At 40.2% G+C, this 25,824-nt stretch overlaps 1 protein-coding gene across 1 annotated transcript; it reads left to right on the top strand.

Annotated features, from left to right (window-relative positions):
- The first annotated feature begins 684 nt into the window (after positions 1–684).
- Positions 685–22,197, top strand: LOC124289725. The gene is made up of 16 exons (XM_046726358.1): positions 685–804; positions 1,630–1,896; positions 2,290–2,390; positions 3,477–3,615; positions 5,755–5,858; positions 10,627–10,683; positions 12,281–12,448; positions 12,919–13,049; positions 13,540–13,569; positions 13,600–13,780; positions 14,251–14,381; positions 14,873–15,012; positions 19,317–19,401; positions 20,292–20,350; positions 21,067–21,165; positions 21,827–22,197. Exons 2-16 carry the CDS (start codon positions 1,702–1,704, stop codon positions 21,902–21,904), a joined length of 1,698 nt encoding a protein of 565 aa, XP_046582314.1. The 5' UTR covers positions 685–804; positions 1,630–1,701; the 3' UTR covers positions 21,905–22,197.
- The last annotated feature ends 3,627 nt before the right edge of the window (positions 22,198–25,824 follow it).

The raw sequence follows: 25,824 nt of genomic DNA on the forward strand, positions 1-25,824 counted from the left end.
GCCAGCCTGTCTAAAATCGTATTTTTAAGGAAACAGTTTATTATCTTGCATTTGCCAAATGACATAATGTAAAGGACACAATCCTAAAAAAAGGATTTTTCAAAGAATTTCATCCTATGACAGCAAATTATCCTCATTCTACACTATAGTGAACAAAAACTTTACTGTCTTTCAGTGGCATTTAGAAGTTGTACATTGATGTCCAAGATATTTTTTATGGATTAAACTTCTTTTTTAATTTCTCTCACAACGTTTCGAGACCATTCCAGGTCCCTTCATCAGGTATTAATTAGTTATACAACTATTCATCACCTGATGAAGGGACCTGGAATGGTCTCGAAACGTTGTGAGAGAAATTAAAAAAGAAGTTTAATCCATAAAAAATATCTTGGACAAAAACTTTACTGTCATTAATAATGTTGTGTATTTTGGTGCAATTGATTATATCCGTTGACCCTTGAAGGTACGCAGAGTAGCAAAAAGTAGCGTTTTGTTTTACCCACATTGTGTGGAAACAATCCTGTTGTTAGGTGGGTGGTTAATTGTGAGAGGTACTTTTAATATAACAGATACTTTACCAGCTATACCGGCTCCCAGCTTTGGCGCAAGTTGACGACGCGCAAAGGGAGCCGGGAACCTGCTTAGATCCAATCTGGTTCCCGGAGTATTATGCGCAACATACTCCGAAAACCAGATTGGCATCGATCGATTTGAGTGGTAGATCTAATATCTGATCTAATATCTAATATCTCTCTTTCCACGTTGTCGACTACCGACGTATTTCCGTCGTGTACTGAGTGAAAGGTAGGTTGTGGGAGCATTGTTGTCACATTGGAAAATCATACAGCAATATTATTAGTTAGCAATCGAAACATTCTTACCGTACCTTGTGCGTAATGCAATCAAAGTTTTCACTCACCAAGCACAGTAACTACAACTACTCGTCTGCCCCTCTATGACAGGGGTGGAGTTGGGCGAGATATCAAAATCATACAAAATGCGTATAATTAGGATACCTCAAAAACTGGTGAAGATAAAGGGTAGAATTGATCTTCAGCAACCCTTGCTTCAATGCTTGTGGTAAAAGGCGATTAACGGGCGGAACTCTTACCCTGGGGGATCAGGCTCGCTGACTTGGTTCACACATTTCATCGAATCCCACTTGCTTAAATAGATGCTCATGCTGTTGATCACTGCATTGTCAAGTCCAGACTTAGTTCATATGAATAAACTCGTATTCCACCTACTTGCTTAAATAGATGCTCATGCTGTTGATCACTGCATTGTCAAGTCCAGACTTAGTTCATATGAATAAACTCGTATTCCAGCCAAGGTCGAGCACACCTTGGTAAAGTGCAAAGTCGTCTAGTTATATGCTGGACTAGTCCAGACTCGATTATTTACTGATATAGCCATATAGCTGGAATATTGCTGAGTTCAACGAAACCAAATGATACCTCAAACCCACACCCCACACCCCCACCTCCGACCGCAGTAATTTTTTAGGCAGCCATGGCAAATAGGGTATCTACATCAACAGTAATCTTGCAAGTTAAATATTCCAGTAGATACTCTATTAAAATAGAATTGAATGTTTTTCAAATTCGTACCAAATGTTTCCTTTTCCAGATAAGCTTCTTGGATGACACTTCATTATGGTGACATAAAACAGTTTGGTGACAAACAAGCTCTCTTACAACGATGAAAGATGACAGGATGCGCACCACAATGCTGAATAAACGGAATTGTTTCATTCTGTGTATTTTAGTCACAATTATTATCGGGTATATGTGGTTTTACCCATCATGCCATGGTCTCAAAACAGCGACCTCCATCACAGCGGACGAAGTGTACTCCGTGTGGCCGCAGTTCACAGCAGACACAGTGTTCACGGAGGTACGAGGTTATGAGTGAATGTGTTGGTTTTAACAGTATTCCATTAATATCATGTCAACTTAATGTGGGCGGAAAGCCAGGAGTTGTGTAGGTTAAAGACATTTTGTCATTTTGGTGAAAAACATACTCGTACAGATATTATCCTGACAAACTTAGAACCAGCAAACCAGTGTAACAAGATTATCCTGCCCCGGTCCTCATCTCCGCAGAATTCAGGGCTTTGAAGCCACCATGACAACAAAACACAAGATTTTATATACAAAATTAATATATTTCAAACTCCACACAAATATATATATCCTAGAATCAACAATAAACTAATGTACAGCAGTGTTCTGTTCCTGCTCCAAGTGCTGTGCTAAACGTTTTTATAAATATGTTTCATCATTTCAGAAATATTTTGATGAACGCTGCTTCCGTATGACAGATATGTCAATTGGCAAATTGGATTTCTTTGTGAAGGAATGGGGAATGTCTTCAAAGACTGAATGCAGGTATGGTTGTTGTAACCAGAGTCAAGGACATGTTGTATCTTGGTTTTGTTAAAACATTTACAAAGCTGGATTTGAGCATTTAGATGCAGACTCATATTTATTCCGAATAGCATCCACTATATGTTAATATTTTGCTGTTCAAAGAACACAACGGGCGTTAAGGTAGCCAAGTGGTTAAAGTGTTCGCTCTTCACGCTGAATACCTGGGTTCGAATCCTCGCATGGGTACAATGTGTGAAGCCCATTTCTGGTGTCACCTGCCATGATGTTGCTGGAATATTGCTAAAAGTGGCGTAAAACCATACTCACTCACTCAAAAACAATGAGTGCTGGGTCTGTATAACAGGTAATTAACTTGGTCTGATTAAGGAGTCTTCTTTGTCTCCCTGACCAGTGAATATCTGGGTTAGAATTAGTCTTCGACAAAAGATGATTAACAAGATCGGGTGGTCAGGCTGGTTGACTTGGTTGATCACTGGATTGTCTGGTCTGGACATTTTTACAGACTGCTACCATATAGCTGGGATATTGCTGTTTGCAGTGTTAAACAACAAACAAATAAATCATAGAACACAGGAAAAAATATAGTTGCAGGCAACGATGAGGTCTCCTTGGCTTTACTTTCTATCCATTGTATCTGAGGGCTAGATATCATCGTACAAAACGGAGCCAGAACACATGTTTTGACAGGTGAGCGGATCTTCCAAATACAGCCAGGGCCACGGGGGGTCATGTACCTTTTAAGTAGTTCCGGAGAAGAAATAGTTCCTTCTTTAAAAGGCTGTATCTCAGTTGTTCTTGGGTCTACTTTCAAAACAATTAGTGTTCTGGAATCACCAGGACATCATCTACCATACTGGCATTTGCGGAATAATAAATAATAATAATAATAATAATCCGAACGATTACAATAGGTCTCCTGCCTAGAGGCAAGGAGCCCTAATAATAGGAAAGCAATGAGTGCTGGGTCTTTATAACAGGTAACTAAATTGATCTGATGAGGGAGTCATTCTCCATCTCCCGAAAGATTAAGAGTATCTGAATACCAAGTGATTTAATCATGTTAATTATCTCATTCCTCCCCAGAGATCTCTACCAACGCTTTACAGCTATGTTTTCTGTGTCCAAGAGACCAGCGCCAGTTATCTTGCCCAAACCATTCCAAGCCAAGGTGAAGAACTGGCTAGGTGACAGTGAAGAGTTATTTCAGCAGGTTTATAAGCAGGTATGGTGGTAGACTAACGCTTAGTCTCTGAATATACATAATTTTGATAGTATCAAATAAACCCATTTAGATTAAAAAGGCGCCCAAGTGAGATCATTCTCTTCCAACAGAGGTTACTTGTCATATCTTCCTACGAACCTCTGTTCTAATAAGGCCATATTTCCTGGTTCTTGTAAAATCCCCTAGTGGCAAAAGATCGCAACACGAATTATCTCCCTTCTTTCTATCCAATCAGAACACGTGTTACATCGACTTAGATTCAACTTGACTAACACAAGCAAATGTGAGGCCACAAATCTGCCGGGGACTTGTGTTGATGTTACACACAAGACGTTTAATGGCTAGCTTGTCCGTTGTCAACGAGGGCGATGGAGACGCCACTGATCCGCCATAACATGACTGAGTTCTGTCTAGAAGAAACGTTTGCGCATCGCGCAGGGGAAGAGGTTTAGTTTTCTTAAAGTATACGGAAATTACCGAGGCCTTGCGAATGATCACTTTTGAAACAACGTCGCTGATTGCACAACTAAATCTGATTGCCTCCAATCACAAGTCTTGAACGCTCACACCATGAAAGGGCCGTATTAGAACAGAGGTTATGTAGGAAGATATGACAGGAGTAACCTCTGTGGGAAGAGAATGAAGTGAGAAGGGAGATTCAGAACCTGAGGAAATCGAGACCTGCTTCATTTAGGGCTTAGCATTGCAGAGAGGGCTAGGCGATAGGGCAAATAATGTGCTTCAGGGACTGTGAGACAGACTGGTATGGTTGGAAGTATTAGTGTACATACCAACATTTAAACCTTAATCCATATTGCCTAATGGATTCAAGAGATGATATTGGCAATATTTCTCATACAACATCCTGACACTACAACTTGGTTCAATATCAGACAATGATAGAGCTCACAAAAAGTTCATGGACCTCATGTGATAGGTCTCATTTGATTTGTTTTAGTTCACTCAAATACCAGACTTGCAATACATGTGGTCCTTTCTTAAAACATCAGCAATATAAACCCTTTTTGTATATGTTTTAGAAGTGATTTGTAGGTAATTTGCCTATGGTGGCTTTTAGCTCTTAATATGAAGTAGACCCTAAAGGCTCTTTTATAAATATTCTATTTCATTTACTTGAAACATAAAAATGGTTTTATAAGAGCTATTTATGATAAACTTAATAATTTGTCTATTTGTGACAAAATAATTATCCTTGCTAGGGAGATCCAAAATGCTTCCATACTATAACATGCTTGTTGTAACGCGTTAACTAAACTGGTCTGAGTACTAATCTGAAGACAGGTTAAAAATGCCTCTGAGATCAACCACAGGTGTGAGTGAATGAGGTGGGTACTAAGCTGCTTTTAGGAATATTCAGGCAGTATCACGGCAAGGGACACCAGAAATTGGCTTCACACATTGTATCCATTTGGGGTATCGAACCCGGGTCTTTGGCGTGATGAGCCAACGCTTAACCATTTGCCTACCCCACCGCCCTCCCCACAGGTTTGACATGCTTGCTGTAAGAGGCGAGTAGCGGGATCGTGAGTGAGTGAGTTTAGTTTTACACCGCACTCAGCAATATTCTAGCTGTATGGCGGCGGACTGTAAATAATCGAGTCTGGATCAGACAATCCAGTGATCAACGGCATGAGCATCGACCTGCGCCTTTGGGAACCGATGACGTGTCAACCAAGCCAACGAGCCTGACCACCCGATCCCGTTAGTCGCCTCTTACGACACAGCTAGAATATGATGACATGTCGGCAAGCTAGACCACCCAATCCTGTTACTACCCGAGTAGGTTCAGGTCAGAATGTACCTTCAGTAAACCATACTTGTCGTAAGAGGCGACTCACGGGACCGGGTGGTCAGGCTCGTTGGCTTGGTTGATACGTCATCGGTTCCCAATGGCGCAGATCGATGCTCATGCTGTTCATCACTAGATTGTCTGGTCCAGACTGAATTATTTACGGTCAGTCACCATATAGATGGAATATTTCTGAGTGTGGCCTAAAACAACAAACCAAACCTCACAGATTGTTGAGTCCATATCTGGTTATTTATTAGTGGCCGTTGTGTACTGAAATGGTGCTGAATTGTAAAACGTCAAAAAATGATAAATGTTTTCTCTCTCAGGAAGTGACTCATGTTTTCAACCGGATTACTCGGGAGTACACCATCTTCAACCCTCTGAGGGACAAACGACCGATGAAAACACCTGCTGAGCCGGAGAGACAATAGTAATGTGTTGCATGTTATTTTGCTTACAGATTTCATGTCAGCTATGGTCAGTTGTCAAAAATCATTTCTAAAGAGAAGAGTTTTTGTCCTAAAGTCATCCGTAACAGCATGTGTGGTATTGTTGGTGGGTAACAAAGACAAAATTCAACTGTGACAATACATTTTTGGGAAATAGAAGTCTTGGAACATTTTGAAGATTTTTTGTGACATCACAGGGCTCGATTTAGTGCTTTGTTGCTTGCACTGGTGCAACCCAATATTACAAAGTGCAACCTAGTTATTAGTCTAACATGCACCAGGTGCAAGTCAATTTTTGAGTGGGTAAACTTCTGAATAAAACATCTAAATAATTCATTAGCATATTTCTGATATTACATATTGCAATAAAACAGTGCAACTTGAATTTGACTGGTGCAACTAGGTTTTTATCTTAGGTTGCACCTGGTGCAAGTGGGATAAAACATCTCTTAAGTCAAGCCCTGCATTATTGAAATTAATTAATATAGTGGCATTTGTCTGGCGGGCATAGTAAAGATTTCTCTTATTAATTTGTTTCCACCAAACTGGTTAGTGGAAGTTGTATATAATTCATGCATGTACAATTCTCTTTCAGCCATCCATTTGTTTTTATCTTTTTTAATACTTTTATGATACACTGACAAACTGCGTGACCTTTACCTTTTGAGGGGCGATGAGATAGCCTAGTGGTTAAAGCATTTGCTCATCACGCTGAAGACCCGGGTTCAAATCCCTACATTGGTACATTGCGTGGAGTCCATTTGTGGTGTGACATTGCTGGAATATTGCTAAAAGCGGTGTCAAACTTAACTCACTCACTTCACCTTTCAAAGTTACGTCTGCCCAAATAGCCTTTGTTCTTTCTTGGGTAACTGTGCTGCACAACTTACTATTAAGTATATACATGGGTTTCTTATCCAGCTCGACCCGTGAAGGTACGGGTTAGAATATTGATCTTCAGTAACCCATCGTAAGAGGTGACTAACAGGTTGACACATGTCATCGGTTCGCAATTTTTATGCCAGGGAATTGCTGGATGTGTTTAGGGGAAACCTGAATTTGATGACAGGTTGATAAGAAGACTCGCGTTATTGCATCATTAGATAACGCCAATAAGCGTTTGATGCAACTTATTTTAAGGATACCCTTCAGGGTGCGATTTTGCTATTTACAACCTGCACAGGTGCATGTTAAAAATGGCTGGTGTAGGTTACCTTTAGTAACAGGGTGCAGGTAAGATCCTCCAACATCTTGTAGTGACATTGAAGTAAGTGACTGGAAGTAATACGTTTTTTTCCACAAGAAATATTTGTGTAGTTATCAGTAATCATATATCTGTGATTTATAGATAAGGTAATGTCAAATTGAAACAGAATCATTTATCACTTATCATCATGGGGTACTTGTTAAGAAAATTGCTGAACAAAGAGTTTTATCTTACCTCACAAATTAATGTCGTTTTCTGATTGGCTGAGTCAATCAATGTGCCCCGTGGGTAACATTTTCTATGTTACCTGCTTGAAAGGCCGAACTGTGGAATTCGTTTGGTACTTCGTGTTAGTAGTGTTTGGGCTGTTGCCTAACTCCGATATTCCATATTTGATCCAATACCCGAGCTTCAAACAGTTCAAAATTAACATTGAGGTGTTTGGTAAGATAAATAAGTTATTCACGTCCGCCCGGAGAACGGAACGTCGCGGGTTCGATCCCCCGACCGCGTCATACCAAAAGACGTTAAAATATGGTACTTGTTGGTCCCTGCCTGGCGCTCGGCATTAATGGGTACAACAAGGACTGGTCGGCTCGGAGTCAGTATAATGTGTCTGAGTGGGGTATTCATGCTTCACTGCGGCATGGTATCTCAGTGGGCTAGCACTATAAAACCAGCTCAAGTCTGGGCTAGTACAAGCAGCCGCACATACAAGAATAAACACGCGTGCACGTCGTCATATGAGCGAAATATTCTCAAGCACAACGTTAAACCCAATTTCACCTCAACTCACCTTGAGCCTGAAGGGTGAGAAAAACAAACACAGAGGGTACATCAGCCCATGTCCCTCCTCGTGACCAGTGAACAACTTATAATGTTACTTTTTAGAACCAGTGACATTATTTCATGGTGCAACCTAAATGTTTTGGTGCAGCCAAACAAATAAGCCCGGTTGCACTGCAGGTACTGAATAAAAAATGAATTGCACCATGCCCTTAATTACTGCTTCATTAAGGATTTAATGAGTCTGTAGGTCTTAATGTCGCCATTAGTAATGAAGGTTTGATACAACTAGGTCCTGATCATCAGACAACGACCCAGGGGCGGTGTGGTAGCCTAATGGTTAAAGCATTCGCTCGTCACGCCCAAGACCCGGGTTCGAATCCCCCCATGGGCACAATGTGTGAAGCCCATTTCTGGTGTCCCCCGCCGTGATGTTGCTGGAATATTGCTAAAAGCGGCGTAAAACCAAACTCAGTCAGTCAGACAATGACCTTCAGCCTTGTGAAGAATCATGGACGGCAGGAACTAGATCATGACTTTTCTTCAAACAGATAATAAATTAACAGCAATCCATGCTGTATTCTGAGTTTCCTGAGATTGAGGTCAAGGCTTTGTTAGCCGCTTATGTCAAGCAATGTTGCGAAAGACACAGAATCTGGGCTTGCCTGTAGAAAACTACAACTATGCAACAATGAATACTACTGCTACCACTACATCTAGTCATGTTGTGACTGAAATATTGCCGATGTGAAGAAGAATATGAACTCACTCACTTTACTATCACAACTACTATTACTATTACTTGGGCGGTGGGGTAGCCTTGTGGTCAATGCGCTCACTCGTCACACCGAAGACCCGGGTTCGATTCCCCACATGGGTACAATGTGTGAAGTCTGTTTCTTGTGTGCCCCGCCATGATACTGCTGGAATATTGCTAAAAGTGGCGTAAAAACTAAACTCACTCACTCACTACTACTACTACTATGTGACAATGACTACTACTACCACTACTACCACTACTACTCTACCATTGGACCCGAGAAGATCCGGGTTAGAATTGATCTTCAGTAATTCATGCTTGTCATAAAAGGCAACTAACAGGATCGGGTGGTCAGGCTTGCTGAATTATTTTTTTTTCCACATTTTTTTATTCACATCAGTAGGTACATTCACTCTATACAAAAGCCATACACGTTGACAGGTCACATATCTAGTTACAATCGTTTTATACAAATATCATCCAAACAAAGTTTGGCAATTAGGTAAGTCGGTGCTATGAGTCATATTACTTGGTTGCTCCTGGGTTCATTTGGTTCGTTTGGTTCAGGCTTGCTGACTTGGTTGACACATGTCATCGTATCCCAATTGTGTAGATCGGGTGGTCAGGCAGGCTGGCTGGCTTGGTTGACACGTGTAATCTGTTCCCAGTTGCACAGATCGATGCTCTTGCTGTTGATCACTGGATTGTCTGGTCCAGATTATTTACAGACCGCCACCATATAGCTGGAATATTGCTGAGTCCGGCGTAAAACCAAACTCACTCACTACTACTACTGTTACAAAAGAGATAATTAGAGAAGTACATATTCATCTTCACTTCTTCACTTTTGGAGACAATGAATACTACTACTACTACTACTACTACTACTACTACTACTACTACTACTACTACTACTACTACTACTACAACTACTACAGAAGACATAAAAAGAAAAGTAAATATGCATCTTCATGTCTTCACTTTTGTGTCCAGACAAATTAGAACAGGCAACTTTGGAGCGAAACAGATAAAATTTTCAAGTGGCCAGTCCTGTGATCTGGGGGGTATGTTTTGATAGATCTGAGGCTAGTAAATCCATGTTACCAAAAGTACTGGAGCCACATTCCACGAAGCAATGACAGGGAAGTGGTTCTTGTAAGGATGTGTTAAAGTATCAGAGTTTAGAGCATCTTAGTGTTAACATCGCTTAATTTCATCAGCCTGTGTACAATAGGGCCTGTAAGTCTCGCAAGGCGCTACTTATGGTACCAATCTGGTTCCCGGCTCCCTTTGCACGCGCCAACTTGCGATATGTGAGACAGGGCTCAACTTACTTCCGGTACCAGATTTCCGGTGACAGGCGTATATTCAAGAACAAGTTCTGGTTCCAAATTGTGCGACCACCAAATATTACTTTACTAGACCGGACCAAGTGTACAACCATGCGTGGCTGTCACAGCTGTCGACAGTCATAATAGTTAGCTGATTCGGGGATGTGTAGATCGGAAATTTGTTATTCCTGCAAGGATTATCGGTTCCTTACTGTCAACTGACAACCATGAGACCATTCAAAAAGGTATGAAACGTTTGTCCCCGGAAGTACGAAGGTCTCGTGAAGTGCCGTGACCTGTGGTATACATATGTTAATCATTTCCATGATCACCATGGTGATATGACCTTCAATAAATATCTCCTCATCATTATTCTGAAATATTGGTAAACCTATACTGGTTAGATGTTAGAATTTACACACATAATTCAGTGCCTGAGATCCAAGTGGTGTAATTATTTTAGATTATCTGTGTTGCTGTTATTAACAGCTTATGTTGATGCAAGAATAAAAGTTAGCCTACTATCCAGACAGCTTTATTAATGATAAATCTGTCTATTCTAGTCTAGTAGAATGTCTGACAGTTATCACTACATGTTATCACTGTATGGCTGAGTTGACTTTGTTGGTTATTTCTATCCCTGACTGTGTTATGTTGTGTTTCAGTGTAGAAAGACTGGTTGTCAACAGTAGGGAATCCTGCGATTTCTGCAATTATAAAAAGTAAGTACCATTGGATCACGACACAGAACAAAACTCTGAGGAATCTTTGTTATCATTTAATACGTATTCCATGCAGATTTCTGCACTGGACCTGCCCTGTTCCCTAACTCTCATGTGGGAATGGGAGAGGCATGCAAATGTTTCGAAATGGTTGTACAGTGGGGTTTTGTGTGGTTTGGGGGTATGGGTGAAAACATTTTAGCTGTATGTAGGGTTGCTGAAAAAAGTCTCACATAAAATTGGGGGAGTGTGAGCAAAATATGATGATGTCCATACTGTGATGTATGATCTTAGTACTGTGATGTATGATCTTAGTACTGTGATGTATGAACCTAGTTCTGCAGTGTATGATACAAGCACTCTAATGTATGATACAAGCACTCTAATGTATGATCCAAGCACTGCCATGTATGATACAAGCACTGCCATGTATGATACAAGCACTCTAATGTATGATCCAAGCACTGCCATGTATGATACAAGCACTGCCATGTATGATCAAAGCACTGTAATGTATGATACAAGCACTGTCATGTATGATCAAAGCACTGTAATGTATGATACAAGCACTGTCATGTATGATCAAACCACTGTAATGTATGATGCAAGCACTGTCATGTATGATCCAAGCACTGTCATGTATGATACAAGCACTGCCATGTATGATCAAAGCACTGTCATGTATGATACAAGCACTTTCATGTATGATCCAAGCTCTGTCATGTATGATGCAAGCATGATCCAAGCACTGTCATGTATGATCCAAGCACTGCCATGTATGATACAAGCACTGTCATGTATGATACAAGCACTGCCATGTATGATACAAGCACTGTCATGTTTGATCCAAGCTCTTTCATGTATGATACAAGCACTGAAATGTATGATACAAGCACTGTCATGTATGATGCAAGCACTGTCATGTATGATCAAACCACTGTAATGTATGATCCAAGCACTGCCATGTATGATACAAGCACTGTCATGTATGATCAAAGCACTGTAATGTATGATACAAGCACTGTCATGTATGATCAAACCACTGTAATGTATGATGCAAGCACTGTCATGTATGATCCAAGCACTGTCATGTATGATACAAGCACTGCCATGTATGATCAAAGCACTGTCATGTATGATACAAGCACTTTCATGTATGATCCAAGCTCTGTCATGTATGATGCAAGCATGATCCAAGCACTGTCATGTATGATCCAAGCACTGCCATGTATGATACAAGCACTGTCATGTATGATACAAGCACTGCCATGTATGATACAAGCACATTCATGTTTGATCCAAGCTCTTTCATGTATGATACAAGCACTGAAATGTATGATACAAGCACTGTCATGTATGATACAAGCACTGCAATGTATGATACAAGCACTGTCATGTATGATACAAGCACTGTCAGGTATGATACAAGCACAAGCACTGTCATGTATGATCCAAGCACTGCAATGTATGATCCAAGCACTGCAATGTATGATCCTAATTCTGGGATATGTGATCCAAGTAGAGCGATGTATTAAGCACGGAACCCCGATTCCAGTGACAATCCGTGCCTCAGGTAACAATACTGTGATGTTCCCAGTTTCACGGCAGAGCATGAGACACACCGCCTCGAGTCTTCCATGTCCTACACAGCATCAAACACCTTCAAGATGGAGAAGTGGCACGCCCTGTTCATGTTTAAAAAACATCACCCTCTCAACTGGAACAGGGCTGAGTTCATGGATCTCATGAAACTCTCACAAGAGTGGTAGGTAGTTGACTCGTACAATAGGTGTGTCCCAGCCTTCGCTCTGTATCGACCTGTGAAGATCGAGGTTAGAATATATTGATCTAACCCCTTAGATATGTTTAATACAACTTGTAAGACTAATGGCATATGTCACCTGTTGTTGTTTGTATTACGTTGATCGTAAAATGGTTTTAGGATGTGTAAGAAACGGGTCACTGAACTTGTGATTGTCAAATAACATTTATCTTACAACTCATCACAAATTGGTCTTCAGTAACCCATGCTTGTCGTAAGAGGCGACTAATAACATCGGTTGATCAGACTCACGACTCATCATATTTTGTAGAAGGATGCTCATGCTGTTTATCACTGGATGGTCTGGTCCAGACTTGATTATTTACAGAAGGCCGCCATATAGATGGAATATTGCTGAGTGCGGCAAAAAACCAACCAACCCTGTCAGTCCCTAATAATGTTTGTCTGTCCAGGTTCAAGGTCGCCCTCAAACGAGACCCCGTCGCTCAGTACCCCCAGATGGTGTGGGACATGTTCCCCCATGCCGGCGCCAGCCAGATACACCCCCATGTACATGGATTCCTCACCCCACACATGTACCACGGTCAGTATTGCTCAATAGCATTGTTGTGTTCAATTGTTTCATTTGATTCAGGGGTGGAAATAACTTTAAAATTGCTAGTGTACTCCGGTACAGTGGCACATGTAAAATCACTTTGCCCTGATAATTTTTCCACTATACCGGCCATTTTCTTGTTGATTTTTAAAATAAACAACATAATTAATATTGGAAAATCAACTGGACACTGGTACAGTGTGATATACAAATTTGCTTGCCCGACAGAAAAAAACACTGGACTCGGGCATCGGGCAATGGGTTATTTCCACCCTGTGATTCTTTGGTAAAGCACCTGATCCCTCTTCAGAACAATAGCAAGACAATTTTTAAAACTTTTTGATGAATGAAATAATAGTGGTTTGACATTTTCACTTTAGATAACGCTGTTCAGTACTATGCATTATGACATTTAGCAATTACTTTTTGGGTCTTAACCAATTCTAACCTGGATCTGCATGGGTCCTTGTGAGTGTAGGTGTGGTGGAAGCCGCGGAACCCGATTCCAGTGACAATCCGTGCCTCAGGTAACAATACTGTGATGTTCCCAGTTTCACGGCAGAGCATGAGACACACCGCCTCGAGTCTTCCATGTCCTACACAGCATCAAACACCTTCAAGATGGAGAAGTGGCACGCCCTGTTCATGTTTAAAAAACATCACCCTCTCAACTGGAACAGGGCTGAGTTCATGGATCTCATGAAACTCTCACAAGAGTGGTAGGTAGTTGACTCGTACAATAGGTGTGTCCCAGCCTTCGCTCTGTATCGACCTGTGAAGATCGAGGTTAGAATATATTGATCTAACCCCTTAGATATGTTTAATACAACTTGTAAGACTAATGGCATATGTCACCTGTTGTTGTTTGTATTACGTTGATCGTAAAATGGTTTTAGGATGTGTAAGAAACGGGTCACTGAACTTGTGATTGTCAAATAACATTTATCTTACAACTCATCACAAATTGGTCTTCAGTAACCCATGCTTGTCGTAAGAGGCGACTAATAACATCGGTTGATCAGACTCACGACTCATCATATTTTGTAGAAGGATGCTCATGCTGTTTATCACTGGATGGTCTGGTCCAGACTTGATTATTTACAGAAGGCCGCCATATAGATGGAATATTGCTGAGTGCGGCAAAAAACCAACCAACCCTGTCAGTCCCTAATAATGTTTGTCTGTCCAGGTTCAAGGTCGCCCACAAACGAGACCCCGTCGCTCAGTACCCCCAGATGGTGTGGGACATGTTCCCCCATGCCGGCGCCAGCCAGATACACCCCCATGTACATGGATTCCTCACCCCACACATGTACCACGGTCAGTATTGCTCAATAGCATTGTTGTGTTCAATTGTTTCATTTGATTCAGGGGTGGAAATAACTTTAAAATTGCTAGTGTACTCCGGTACAGTGGCACATGTAAAATCACTTGCCCTGATAATTTTTCCACTATACCGGCCATTTTCTTGTTGATTTTAAAAATAAACAACATAATTAATATTGGAAAATCAACTGGACACTGGTACAGTGTGATATACAAATTTGCTTGCCCGACAGAAAAAAACACTGGACTCGGGCATCGGGCAATGGGTTATTTCCACCCCTGTGATTCTTTGGTAAAGCACCTGATCCCTCTTCAGAACAATAGCAAGACAATTTTTAAAACTTTTTGATGAATGAAATAATAGTGGTTTTGACATTTTCACTTTAGATACGCTGTTCAGTACTATGCATTATGACATTTAGCAATTACTTTTTTGGGTCTTAACCAATTCTAACCTGGATCTGCATGGGTCCTTGTGAGTGTAGGTGTGGTGGAAGCGTGGAGGGAAGGAGCGGAGGAGTACTACCGCAGGTTCAACCACAACTACTTCACAGACCTCGTCTCCGTCTACAGTGCGATGGGGCTGTCAGTCCGACATGGGGAAGCTGTGGCCGTTGCGAGTATAGTAAGTATAACATGCACATGTCACATCCAGGGTTTTACCTCGGTTCACAAACATGGGGTTGATGGGAACCCCCAATTGTTGGTTTTAAAGATCCTTGATGACAATCATCCTTGATAATCTCCAGGGTATACGTTACGATCACTCTCCACTATACCCTGGATGCATCCACGGCTTGGGGGCGATGATTTTATTACCTCCCTTGGCTGGCTCCGCATTCTCACAGTAGCCAATCAGCTAAGCCGCCGTTACAACCGAGCTTGCCAGTGTCAACAAAGATTGCGGTCGCAGTTGCAAAGGTTTGTTCGCAGTGCCACTCAGATTTTTTGGGAAATAATAAAGACAAATTCACCGATCTGAAACTTTAAAAAGAATATATGAAAGAACTCTTCTATTTCTTTCAGAGTACCTCTGCATCAATTGTGTTGCCAAGTTTAAACAGTTAGATAATTTAAGACGCGAAAGTGAGTAGTGATTGGTACGCTCAACTTCCCAGCGTAGGCACCTGACTGGATAAAAAGCCAGCAAAGGGAGGTAATAAAATCATCGCCCCCAAGCCGTGGATGCATCCAGGGTATAGTGGAGAGTGATCGTAACTTATACCCTGGAGATTATCGAGGATTGATGACAATATGAGAGTCCTGTTAAGTAACAGTGTGGGGAGGTGTACGTTTTGATAGTTTCTGTAGAGCCTAGAATGAATCATTGATCATGTGGACTGATGGCTGAAATGATGCACATTACTGCTCTGAAAGAAACTACCAAACACCTAGCAAAGTCATAGATGTGTTGTGGGTGCAATGAATAATGTACTATTCACACTTTGCTAAGGATCAAATCATGTATTCAACAGAAAACTATTATGTGGGGTCAAATTTGGTTTAAATACCTAAGCTTATTGTAAGCATGGTTCCTAGGTTTCAGTATGTCATTGCATCTTGTGGATCCCATACCTGCAACTGACGTGTTGTTTATTTGTCAGTGACTTGTTCCATGATTTACAAAATGGTTGATTGGTGCCATGAAAACCATTTTTATGGTTACTCATGTATCAAGTGCATAAGGTTACCATATTATTATTTATCCAGTTTTAAATGGATACAATTTCGAAATTATGAATCTACGTTTAAGTAAAGTTGTGAATTTCTGTGATCCTTAGCAAAGTGTGAGTAGTATATTTAAGAATTTAGGTGGCTCTTTTGCATTGGATCTGTTAACACAGTTGTGATGCTGGTCTGTTGTCATGGGTCTGTTTGGCCCGTTAGTGTAGACAATATGTGTTTTGAGCTCAACATATGTACTGATTTTTTACTTGATTCAGAGTAGAGATACAATTTCAAATTATAAATCTACGTTTAAGTAAAGGTGTGAAATTTTGTGATCCTTAGCAAAGTGTGAGTAGTATACATCCCTCTGGACACAGTGAATTGTTGTTCTGCATCCATTCTCTACATTTGTTCAGAGATTTACATGGAGTCCTGTATTTGAGGGTCCCTGGGACTCATACTCTTAATTTTCCGGGGTCTTGGACTACAAAATGAGGGTCCCAGACACTTATATATTATTATTGATACTGTTATTGTATTATGTATCATGATCATATCATTGTTACAGTAATTAAACTGAAAATGATACCATAACCCAGCTAGTAAAATAAAATATTGACACAGTTCACTATTTGTTAGGGAGGAGTGCAGAGAAAGGGACAGCCAGGTGTTCGAGAACGGATGGAGACGGCACAGCACAGGTTAATGAATAAATAACTTTGTCTGTGAACGTGCTTCTCCAACACCTGGCTGTCCCTTTCTCTGCACTCCTCCCTCGTAACAAACTGAACTGTGTCAATATTTTAATGATAGTTTGTTAAACAACTTTATTATTTTTAGGATAAAAATTCTGCAAAAACCTCACAGAGTGGGTATGATGTTTTGATTATGATCAGCGTTTCATTGAGTATGTTATGTTTATTAGTTTTTCGAGTTAGATTGCAATTCATTGGTCCGCTTTTTCAGAGTCCCTGTGGACGCGCTTATACATTTTGTTGCGTCCACTGTCAATTTTATGAGCATAGGACGCAGGAATTCGCGTCCTGTAAATCCCTGTGTGGACAGGATGCACATTTACATGTCCTGTAAATCCCTGTGTGGACTGGATGCACATTTACATGTCCTGTAAATCCCTGGGTGGACTGGATGCACATTTACGTGGACTGGATTCACATATACATGTCCTGTAAATCCCTGTGTGGACTGGATGCACATTTACATGTCCTGTAAATCGCTGTGTGGACTGGATGCACATTTGCATGTCCTGTAAATCCCTGTGTAGACTGGATGCACATTTACATGTCCTGTAAATCCCTGTGTGGACTTGAGGCACATTTACATGTCCTGTAAATCCCTGTGTGGACTGGATGCACATTTACATGTCCTGTAAAACCCTGCACGTCCATTTCACCAATGATGTTTTCTGATGACTTTCATTTTGTCTGAAGATTACTTCTGTGAAGTTGTTGGTTAGATATAGGATGATCAGTGGTTTTTTGTTCTCAAATATATCATTTGTCAATAATTGTATGAAAGTATTAAAAGTTTGTTGTGTTGACATATGTAACATCAGAGACACTTGGATGAGATTCTCCATATGTTGCAATACTTTTTAAATGGTATCCTATATTCATTTAGTGACGAAACAACTTTTTTTTGTTTTGAAAGTGATATCTTTAATGAAAGCTCTTACCCAGAGTTCCATGCTTTCATCGTATTACCTCTGCCAGGTGTACATTGGTTACGTCTTACATTCAAGACATTGTGTATGATTTTCATCCGTTTTGTGTTTGACAAGTTACACAACTGGATAAAATCTGTGAAAATGTCCTCAAACGTGAAACACTATTTCCTTTCCCGTTGTTGTGTACATTGTCGGACGTCTCCAAATGCTGTCGTTGGAGAGCTAGCAAAATAGTCACTGTGATGCAGGGTTTTACCTCGACTCACAAACATGGGGGTCTGAGGGACCCCTAATTATCAGTTTTAGGGGGTCCTTGCAGACAATATGAGGGTCCTGTGAAGTAACAGTGTAGAGAACTGTATGTTTTGATAATTTCTTTAGAGCCTGGAATGAATCATTGATCATATGGACTGGTGGATGAAATGATGCTCGTAACTAGCTCTGAATGAAACAACCAAATACTTAGCAGAGTCATAGATGTGTTGTGGGTACAATGAATAATATTGTGCGTCCCTCAGGATGCAGTGAAATTTAATCATGCGTCCATTCTCTACATTTGTGCGTACGGGATGCACATTTGCACGTTGCGTAAAACCCTGGTGATGTAGAAGTATAATGTCATTGACATCTGTGGTGCATTTGTACGAGCATATTTATATATTTGTGCTAAACAATGAGTAGAGTGCACTGAGAGGCTTGCATTAGGCAAGTCTGTACTGATGTCACAGTAAGCATACATGTATGTATTCTGTGGTGTGCATGTGGTCCCGTGCATAGAGCTCAGGTCACAAATCAGTTGAAGTTTAGCAACGCTGGGCGCAGAGAGTTCTTGGGTGGGTGACTGAGTTTGGCAGCTTGACTCATGAGAGTTTCCAGGACTTCAGTCCTGCCCCTCAATGATCTACATGTGCTACCTGTGGTCTCACCTGAGGCAAGTGAGTTTGTTCACAATTGCCTCTGTTCACCCAGCAGAAAATGGGTACCCGGTGGGATAAGTCATGTGACTAATAACCTAGCGCCTCACTGGCAGGTTGGGTTATAAGGGGTAATAAAAGTTGGAGTGTTAGCGCTATGAGCGGAGTTTAGTGAATGGAGTTTAGCTCATTATAAATGCACTTGTTATGTATTTGCAAACACAAAGAAATCTTGTCATGTGATATGGAAATTAGTCTGTGGCAGTTGTGTAATACTGAGGCATCACTTCACCCAACTTTAGTACAAGTACATTGATAGAGCATCATATTAGTGCATTCAACCTTATGTATTAAAAAAGGCAATGTCATGGTAGGAGAGAAATGGGCTTGATGTCTGAATCATTGACTTAGTTGATGAATTTCATTATATCCCAATTAAATTAGATCGCCGCTCACGATGTCATTTACTGAATTCATAACTCATACACTGTTGGATGTTCTGAAAATTAACCTGTTGTGGGGCACACTGCCTGTTTAGATCATTCTCTCAGAAATTTTATTTTATTCCATGTCTGACAAAAATTCCAGCCCATCCTTCCCCGTATTGTAGAATTGATCATTTAGGAGAATATGGAGAAGCATTTCATTCCTGGTTTGTTGCAGGCTCCAAAGAAGGACCATGAAGTGATCATCTTTAGCCCCACATCTGGGGAGAGCTTCTTCCAGCTTATCTACTATACACTTCGAGGTCAGTTGGCAATTCTTGGTGTGGATTCTTAATAACTGTCGATTCATTGAGAGTCTTCAGCAACCCATGCTTGTCGTAAGATGTGACTAACAGGATCACGTGGTCGGGCACGCTGACTTGGTTGAAACATGTCATCGGTTCCCAAATGTGTAGATGGATGCACCTGATGTTGATCACTGGAGTGCCAGGGCCTAGATTTTCGTAGCTCTCTTAGCGCTAAGATAGTCGTATGTGCCATACATTAACATTAACTTACGACTATTTTTGTGTGAAGAGAGTTTCGAAAATCTACAGTCCGTTTGAGTCAGAAACGGACCAATGAATTGCAAATTTTATCATTGTACAAAATTGCCACATAAATATAAATAGTACACATGTTTATCATTTTACTAATACCCAACAGCTTTTTTATATTTGAAAATTTTCCGGACTCCACCAAAAAAGTTCTTTATGAAACTACCATTAAAATTTTGACACAGTTCACTATTTGTTACGAGGGAGGAGTGCAGAGAAAGGGACAGCCAGGTGTGCGAGAAAGGATGGAGACAGCACAGCACAGGCTAATGAATCAATAACTTGGTGGGCATTTGTGCACGTGTTTCTCTAACACCTGGCTGGTGGAGTCCGGAAAATTTTCAAATATAAGAAAGCTGTTGGATATTAGTAAATGATAAACATGTGTATTATTTATATTTATGTGGCAATTTTGTACAATGATAAAATTTGCAATTCATCGGTCCGTTTCTGACTCAAACGGACTGTAGGCCCTGGTTAAGAATGGAGTATTTACAGACCCTGCCGGAAAGCTGGAATATTGCTGCGTGTGGCATTAAACAACAAAGAAAACCTTACAAGGATTATGTGTCTGTGACGTGTTCTTTACGTTGCAGCCTTCATTGATGATATAGACAAGCTCTGCTTCAGTATGGGTATTGGGCTCCCCCCTTTGGTAAGTAACACTCAAAAGGGAGATAACCCCAAACTGAGGTAATGATCATGAAGAGGCATCAGTTGAGCCATGTGTGTGTTTGGTTTGTTGAAAGGATGAATTGAGACAGCAGTGAAGATTGGTTTTATTCTTTATGTTTGTTTGGTGTTCACATGTAATTCTCAGGATATATTTCCAATTTTCAATTTTGACTGGCAGATTTCTCAGTTATAGAACTATATATTACTGATGAGTGAGTTTAGTCTTACGCCGCTTTTAGCAATATTCCAGCAATATCACGGCGGGGGACAACAGAAATGGGTATCACACATTGTGCCCATGTGGAGAATCGAACCCGGGTCTTCAGCATGATAAGCGAACGCTTTAACCACGAGGCTAACCCACCGCCCCGTTTGGGTGAGGCTGTGAACATGAAGAATGCTTGTTCTAAGTTTACTTTCCACTGAGTGCCCAGATATAGTAAAAGGGACAAAAATGTATGTTGGAATGTCTTTAACACAAAATTGGTCAAGGTTTTCATGTCATGTCATCATATCCTAATTATGTAGATCAATGCTCATGACATCAATCACTAGATTGGCTGGTCCAGACTCAGTTGTTTACAGACCGCCATTATATAGTTGGAGAATTTATGAGCATGGTGTTCAACAACAAACAAACAAGCAAGAAAAGGTTTTTCTATGTCATGTTACCAAATGATTTTTGTCAAATTCCAGGGTTCTGATGCAGGTGCGATTCCAGCGTATGCTCGTGTCGTGACTCGGGGCGCTGTGGCAGATGTCAGGACAGACATGAGCTCCCTCGAGCTGTTCGCTGTGAGTGATCTGTTGGGGAGCCCAGGGACTGATTGTTTATATATCGGTCAGGGGGAATCAGGGAAGGGTCACCAAAAATATTACTGTCTCTAGAGGAAAGAGCGAGTGAGGGAGTATGGTTTTATGCCGCGATATTCCAGCAATATCACGGCGGGGGACACACGAAATAATCTTCTCACATTGTACCCATGTGGTGAATAACCCGGGTTTTTGGTTTGACAAACGAACGTTTTAACCACCAAGATACCCCGATGTCCTCTAGAGGAAGGAAGATGCAAAATTGAGATTTGAATTAAAATTTAAAGTTCTGTGTCTTTTCGGGGAGGGTCATGAAAAAACCTGAGGAACATGGGTCACGTTATCCGAAACTGCCAAACATTTCAGGATTGCCATTATGTTTCTCTCATGTTACTTAGAGCCATCATTGGGGCAGAGTGAGTGAGTGGGTTTGGTTTTACGTTGGTGGGGGACACCAGGAATGGGGTTCACACATTGTACCCATGTGGGGAATTGAACCTGGGTCTTCGGTGTGAAAAAACGTTTTAACCACTAGGCTACCCCACCACCACTCATTGGGGCAGAGCTTGCAGTGGTGTGATGCCGGTGGTTGTAATGTATGGGAGAGGTTTATACATTATTTAAATATTTTTCCTTTTTTCAGGGTACAAACGTAAATATTGATCCCTATAAGGTGATCAAACTGGTTCGTTCCTCCATCAAGCATCGCCATTCTGGATAGGGCATCATAGATGTATGGGCGTGACAATCCTGGTTGCTGCTAGCAGTGCATCATGGGATATATGTGGTGTCTCTATCAATGATAGTGCTAGCAGTGCATCGTGGGATATATGTGGTGTCTCTATCAATGATGGTGCTAGCAGTGCATCATGGGATATATGTGGTGTCACTATCAATGATGGTGCAAGCAGAGCATCATGGGATATGTGTGCTTTCACTATCAATGATGGTGCTAGCAGTGCATCGTGGGATATATGTGGTGTCACTATGCGGGATAGTGCAAATTGTAGAAAATTGAAGATATTTTCAATGTATGGTTTATTCAGAAATATGCACAAACAGAACAGTTTCTTGGCAGCCATGAAACAAATGAATTATTTACATGAAAAATAGCCAAAAGTCAAAAGTTTGGTGTGAATCTGGTCAGCTACAGCATAAGTGTAGTTGTGTGTGAAGTGTGTGTGTGTTAAGCTGATGATGTTCTAGTATGGACAGACAAGTGTTGAACACTGAACATTGACGACACAAAACATGGAGCAGGGATGACCAGCCGTCTGATCTGCCTCAACTCAACTCATACATTCCAACCAATCATCTTTCATGACACAGCCCTTGTTTCCCCTTGTTTCCCCATGTTTCCCCATGTTTCCCCATGTTTCATCATAACGTGTGAGGGACACAAGCCAGCAGCCCATGGCACCACAATTTACTTTACAGATTTGCTTTCCATCGGCACACCTGAACCATATTGGCGGTTCGAATCTAGATTTGCCTGTTTCTACGTATGTCAGCCACAGAACCTAGGGCTGGTTAAAAAGATCGCTAATCGGAAATATCATCAATGGGAATCGTTATTAATCATAATGGATATGAAAATATGTAATTGATAACATCAGAAATTAGCTATTGTGATATAATATTTTTTTTAAATTCACTCAAAAAATACACCAAGTTAAGTTTTTATACATGGACTGCTCCCAAAGTACATTCAGGACAGCATTTTTTAAGGTAATTCAAGCCTTTATATGTCACCACTGATGTGTAATATGTTGATGTCTTTCATATTTTTTAGTAGTTTTTGCTCAGTTACTTCTCCGATATTTATCCATAAGGCCAGACCAATTTTATTTCTTGTTTTACAGATTTTTGTCCTCAGAAAACCTAAAGGCAGGAGGGAAAAAAAATAAAATAAAATCACCAGTCAAAGTAATATTCCTTGTAAATACTCAAAGTATTTTACTTTTGGCAATTTATGAAGTTTAAATGGGGCAAAAAACAATCTAAAGAAACATTTTTCTTGTAAGTTTACATTTTTGGCCAATAAAAATATTAGGATTTTATTTTTTGAGCGGGGAAAATTAATTTTCTTTTTTTTTCTTATTCTTGAAAAATTACATTCAAATAAAATTGGTCTGGCCTAATCGATCGATAGTCATGTAACGATGATCGATGTCTGTGATCGATATTGATAACCTCTGTACATGGTTGTTTCACCAAAGTGGTACACGTGTGACCGGCATCAGTTCTGGATTTCGGTTTTCTTCTTAAATTGGGCTGAAACAGCAGCTTTAACACACTTTAACAGCTTTAAATACACTTTGACCAAAAAAATGGCACAAGAGTATATTTCTTTTTCCTAAAAAGTTAGATATACTCAGCAATTAAAACATAGTAAACATATCAAAGAAGTTTTAATTATAGTATATTTATAGTTATATTAAAAATACATTTTAAAACATATTAATTTCTCCTTGTATACCTCTGCACATAATGCTGTCACTTTTTACTTTTATTACACGTGTTCTGAATATCTTTATGAGATAATTTGGTTATTTGAAACCGTTGTAGTGTAACCAGCTGAAAGTTATCCAACGAGTGTTGTGTAATCAAACTAGGTTATTCAACGATAGTGACGTCATAGTGCCGAACTTTCTTTTGCCACCTCTATATTTTCAATTAACATTCATTCAACTATATTCAAGCAGTTTTTTACCGAAAATGTCAACCAAACAAAACACTACATTTGTGGATAATTAAAAATCAATTTAGGTGTCCTAGGGATTAGTATTATTTTTCAATGGAATATTTTTAATTGTTTGTTTTATCTATAAAGTAGTTGTGACAGAGTTATCTCCCTTTGTTTTGTTTACACCAGTCATCGTCTGCTTGATTTGTCATGATGGATCACACTGTTTTCCCGTCCAGTGTGTAGTAATTAGATCACAAACCTTGTGGATGTTGAATGTGGAAAATATTCCAACTCAATATTTTTTAATAAAAAATAAATAAAAACATTTGGAAAGATCTAGTTGGAATACTTTCCATAATCAGCTCTCGCTCGTTTTAAAATCTCAATATATTTTTGTAGTTTATTATGTTCAAGACAATATCCTGCCTTACGTTTCGCTTTCACCTGTATTGCAGTGTACGTGTCCCAATAACCTGGGATATAAGGAGACACTGTTTGTTTTCATGCCTGTGGATTTTCACATTTTATGGAGACAGACAAAAAGAAGAAATATATTTTGTGGTTCAGCATTACATGTTTTTATTTATGGTACGTTGTTTGACGCATTGCCAGAAGGAAGCAGCATCTCTAATACTGTGTCAAGAGTTTCGTCTTCCAGGATTATATACTTGAAGGCAAAAGAAACGTGATATTGAAAATGCCATTTACGTATCAATGGAGTATTTGAACCTATTTTCTTTTAAATATACACTGGAAGTCGAGTTTGAGGAAAACATAAATCGTGGCCGTATTGCCCAATAAAGTATTGTTTGAGATTGAGGTTAGAAAAATGTTTTTGTTTGTGGAAAGGGAAGCGGTCGCACAAACACAACATTGGAATCAAGATGCACGTGCATCATGCATGCATTCAGGCACAAATTGCCGGCTTGAATGGCAATCTCTCACTTGTTTTCTGAACACAGCAGCTATGGCTAGGTTAACGAGAGGTGTTGATTTACGATATGACGGTCCTGGCGACGTGTTGTTACACGGGGTTGACCACTACGTGGACGGTCATCTGTGCTGTTGGTGGCGTTGTTTCGCTGTCTAAGACGTTCCATCGTTCGTACGCTGCAATTTAAGTCATTAGCAATGACTCGAGCACGTTGACCAGCGTCTAGGCGTCCAATGGCTTGATGTCGTTGATCTCTTGTTAACCTAGCCATAGCTGCTGTGTTCAGAAAAAAGCCAAGCGAACGATTGCCATTCAACTTAAATGTTCAAATACTCCATTGATACTTAAATGTCATTTCCAGTATTGCGACATTTCTCTTGCCTTTCAGTATATATTTACTGATACAGTTACTTGTCCATCGCTGACCAATAACTTTTGGCCTTGATAGATTGTCCTATTGAGGAGGCAATATGTGTTGATTACCCGACAAGTTGCCACCTGACCTTTTAAGCAGAAACATCTATTCCTGGCAAGGAATGAGTCTAATTAAAATCAGTTCTTTTGCACAACTTTTCTGCCTCCTTTGTGGAAATCAAATGAGCTTTCGCATGTCCCTTCAAATCACTTTCTATACAGCGAGCCATTAGCATCAGACTTTTTTGTACAAATCAGCAAAATATTTAGACTGTTGTGTTTTAAGGAAGTTAATCGGACCAGCATATCGGAAAGTGAAGTGAATCGGTCAGTTTCAAATGTAAGTGAGAAAGGCCATGCCCGTAGATTGTAGATATATCAAATATCCTATTTTAATGTCTACAGCCAATAAGGAGCAGATTAGAAACAACAAGGTTGTCAAAGCAGGTTCTAAGGAAATGATGTCAAAACACTTTAGCAAGCTCATACCCGATTGGCTCAAGATCTCATGCATAAATTATCAGGTTTGGGCGTGAATATTTTCTCAGGGTTCACTTCATGTGTCCTCACTCAGATCTTCTCACAGAGGTATCATATCGGGGAA

The sequence above is a fragment of the Haliotis rubra genome, unplaced genomic scaffold, assembly GCF_003918875.1.
Source record: "Haliotis rubra isolate DU_JTF1 unplaced genomic scaffold, ASM391887v1 Scf448, whole genome shotgun sequence".
Lineage (NCBI taxonomy): Eukaryota > Metazoa > Mollusca > Gastropoda > Lepetellida > Haliotidae > Haliotis > Haliotis rubra.

Coding starts and splice junctions, on each gene's coding strand:
- LOC124289725 (XM_046726358.1), top strand. CDS start 1,702: ATGAAAGATGACAGGATGCGCACCACAATGCTGAATAAACGGAATTGT. Junction 5,859..10,626: donor GCTGAGCCGGAGAGACAATA/GTAATGTGTTGC, acceptor GTTGTGTTTCAG/TGTAGAAAGACTGGTTGTCA. Junction 19,402..20,291: donor TATCTACTATACACTTCGAG/GTCAGTTGGCAA, acceptor TTTACGTTGCAG/CCTTCATTGATGATATAGAC.